Source organism: Vigna umbellata, chromosome 8 (genome assembly GCF_029865625.1).
Source record: "Vigna umbellata cultivar VRB3 chromosome 8, Vumbellata_1.0, whole genome shotgun sequence".
Lineage (NCBI taxonomy): Eukaryota > Viridiplantae > Streptophyta > Magnoliopsida > Fabales > Fabaceae > Vigna > Vigna umbellata.
In genome coordinates, this window is record NC_142172.1 from 18,273,031 (window position 1) to 18,276,751 (window position 3,721).

Consider the following 3,721-nt stretch of genomic DNA (forward strand, 5'->3'; position numbering starts at 1 on the left):
AAACTACTGCATAAAATCTATAAATTATATTATAATCATCACATCTGTTATTGGTGTCTTGATATTTTGTTTCCCACTTTCCCACCACTCACAATCTTCTGCTCTCCATCCTCTCAAGTGGGTTCATTCTCATTCCATTTTTTAGTGTTGCTGTCTGAAAATCAGTTACTTCTCCTCAGTTTGTTTCTGCTTTCTGTGCTTTTGATTGAGGTTGGTTCTTCTTGTATGGTATATAAAGTTGGCCTTTTTATTTATTTTTTTCATCTTTATGTTGTTGATTGTCCAGTTTACTTCTGTTTTAGAATGTTGAATGACCTTCCTTTTCTGGTTTTGAGATGGTGAAATGCAAGATTATTGGTGTTGTCTTTAGTATAACAACAGATACTGTCATTTAAATGAACTCATTCAAGCACATTTGTCTGGTTTGGTACCCTTACAAATTCATCAATGTGCAATTTACTCTGGAAATTCTTGGACTTTGTCTTGACCTTGTGCATTTATATGAACTGCGTATATTCCATTGTTTCTTTTTCTTTTATGTTTTGTTTTAAGTGTAAGAAAGTTGTGTGCCATGCTGCCATAACTTGTGCAAAAACAGTTGTATCTTTTGAATTTTTTGTTTTTCACGCTTTTTCTTTTGTGATGCTACCTTTTTATTCAGTTCTTTTCCCTCCTTTTCAGGATGCTATTCTTGTAATGCTTAGTTTCTAGTTGAAGGAAGATTAGGGTTAAAAAAGGGTTTTTGAGCCACTGGGATATTGTGGTGTGATAGAGGAAGAAGATGGAAAATACACTGAGTTGGGTTCACAAAAGGTGTCAAGGTAAAAGAGATTCATTATATGAAGCATCTGAGTCAAAAAAGTTGGCTAAAAGAAGAATTTCTCAGCAAGCCGTGTCTGAAAACACTATCCAATCACAAAATAGTGTTTTCCCAAAGCATTTATTCTTTCTACTTGTTCATGGACACTACAAGATTCCAAAGCTTCTGGCAAGTGCAGATGAGATGTATCTTCGTCGCTGTCTGGAATCTGTGCACAATAGTGCATTGAAAGCTTCTCAGCACAACAAACCGGTGAGCACATCCTTAGAAATCAGAAACTTGTGGACTTCAGCAGAAAGTGGTGGTTCGGATCAGTTAGTCTTAGCACAGCCTGTAGCTTCCATGACTGAGAGTTTAGTTGATAGTACTGATGCAGCAGAGAATTGGACTTTAGGCACTGTAATGGGGACTAAAAGTATGATCAATATACTGAATAGTCCTTTACTTCAGCAGTTTAGTGCTTCAGAAAAAAATGAAAAATTGAACAACATGAACTTGACTGATTCTAAAAATATGATATGCTATGATTTTGTGGATTCTCCAAGTGGCTTTAGTATCTCTTCTCATAGAAAAGTAATGGAAACACCAATGATGCAAAGTCATGAGTATGGTTCCATTTCAGTTAATAAAAGAAGCACTTCCAAGAATAACTCTGCTTGCTTTGATTGGATGATGTCTTCTGCTGCTTCTAACGTGTCTCAAGGAATGCTTCAGTGCACTTGGAAGCAAGGTGTTCCTTATTTTGTTTTTTCTGCAGACGATCAGAATGAGGTATATGTAGCCAAATTGAGCAAGGTAGACACAACACATGATGAGGATTTGGACTATGTGTACCTGTTTCACTTGAACAAGAAAAGCCAGAAGGGCCGCGAGTTTCCTGAGGGAAATTTGCAACTTGTTGGTAAGATGAATGTATCAACCTGTCTCACCCTCTGCCCTGAAAATTTTAGAGTGATGGAGACAAGGTTTATACTATTTGGTGATGGTAAAATTTGTGACAGAGAAATGTTCACTTCAAATCATTCTCACGTAAAGAACAAGGGCATGGCTAAGAAAACATCACGAGTGTTAAGAACTACTCCATCACCTATACACAGAACACTCTCAAGGTTCAGTAGATCAAAAACCGTGAGAGAAAGTTGTGCATTGGATCAACAATCATGTGGTCTAGATGAGAACAATTTATTAGCATCTAATGTTCCACCAAATTTTGAGTTGGCTGCCATTGTGGTCAAAGACCATCTTCCCTCTAAAAGTGTGGACAAAGTAGGAGGCTGGGGTATGAAATTTCTCAACAAATTTGGTGTGAATCAAACTACATTTCCTTCTGAAAGTTGTAATCGAAAATGTGGGGCTTCCTTAACTAGCACAAGCATCATCATTCCAGCAGGCCTTCATGGAGGACCTAGAACAAGAAATAGTGGTCCCTCCAGTCTCATTGATAGATGGAAATCTGGTGGGTGCTGTGACTGTGGTGGCTGGGATGAGGGATGTCCCCTAACAGTACTTCAGAGAAGATCTACCAATGAGAACCTTCTGTCTCATGTAGATATGCAAGGAGAACGCAAGTCTATTGAATTAGTTACTCAGGTATGTTGATATCCTGTATTTTTGTGATTAGTTTTCTTTTGAACTGAAAATGTTAGTTGGAAACTGTAAGAATTTGGTTTTGCATTATGTGTATTTTTTATTCTCCACAAAAATTAGTAGGGAGTGTATTGTATGTGTTGGAGATTCTACGTCAATTAAAGATAACGGTAACTTTGTAACTTTATAGTATATAAATAAATGTAATCCTTACTTTCCAATCCGTTTTGTAGGATTGAATTAAGCTTAAATTTCATATTTTAACTGTATGAATTGATCAGGTAGGGAAATCACCATGTTCATTGTTCAATTTGACTGAAGGTCACCAAAACTAGGATGTGATAATTCCATAATCTGTCTTTGACACTTAAAGTTCTGCTGCTATTTTGTATAAAAGTAGACAGCATGCATCTGTAATGTTCTATGTACTGTCAGTGTTTGGTTAACAAATGAGAGTTATTTTTCTATGCAATGAGATGAACATATGACCCTCTGATTTCAGGATTCAAGCAATTCCAGCCCCTCCTTGAGGATGGTTAATATTCATAATGGATTATATTTCATCCATTTTCAATCACCCTTGTCTGCACTACAATCTTTCTCAGTAGCAGTGGCGATTATTCACACGCAGAGTCCTACTCTTCATCCTAAATGATGCATGGGAATTGTGACAACAGAAAAAACAAAGTTAAGGTTATTTAGCAGAATGATCATCCTCTAACTAGGTGTGCATATATCAGGCAATTGATGAGAACATTTAGGTGAACACATGAATCAGGTTTTCATTCCATTGTTTATGGTTGTTGTTTGTCATAGTTAAGTAGTTCTCTTTGTCCTTTTTACTCAATTCTTGTAACCATATTTTTTTCCCCTGTTCTTTTTGCTGAAGGGGGTGGAATGTAAAAGCTTTTTGATGGAGAAAATTTGGCAAATCCTAGTATTGTGATTGGATTTGTTATATTTGCTGATAAGAGGATATTGTAATTAGTCCTTAACCTGATGAATAATTGTTTGAAGATAGCAATTGAAGCACATAAGAAATGTTCAATTTCTGTTAGTCAAATATGGTAGTTCCAATTTTCTGAAAAGTGTCTGATCAAGTTGACCCACATTACATCAATTAGATTACTATGATTAGGATCTCTATAGCATGTGATTAACTCTGCCATTGTCACCTAACTTCTACTTGCTCAGTTGACCAAATGGGAAAAGGAGATAGCATGAATGATTCCGAACAAAAAAAAAAGAAGAATAATCAAATGGGTATTTAAAATAGACTTGGAAAGTAAAAAAGGAAAAAGAATATTTAAACTG

The 3,721-nt window shown here is 36.0% G+C and overlaps 1 protein-coding gene across 1 annotated transcript; it reads left to right on the plus strand.

The window, feature by feature from the left end:
• Positions 1 to 3,459, plus strand: LOC124837038 (cadherin EGF LAG seven-pass G-type receptor, putative (DUF3527)). Its single transcript, XM_047312320.2, has 3 exons — positions 1 to 210; positions 682 to 2,410; positions 2,910 to 3,459. Exons 2-3 carry the CDS (start codon positions 782 to 784, stop codon positions 3,060 to 3,062), a joined length of 1,782 nt encoding a protein of 593 aa, XP_047168276.1. The 5' UTR covers positions 1 to 210; positions 682 to 781; the 3' UTR covers positions 3,063 to 3,459.
• Positions 3,460 to 3,721: the final 262 nt, after the last annotated feature.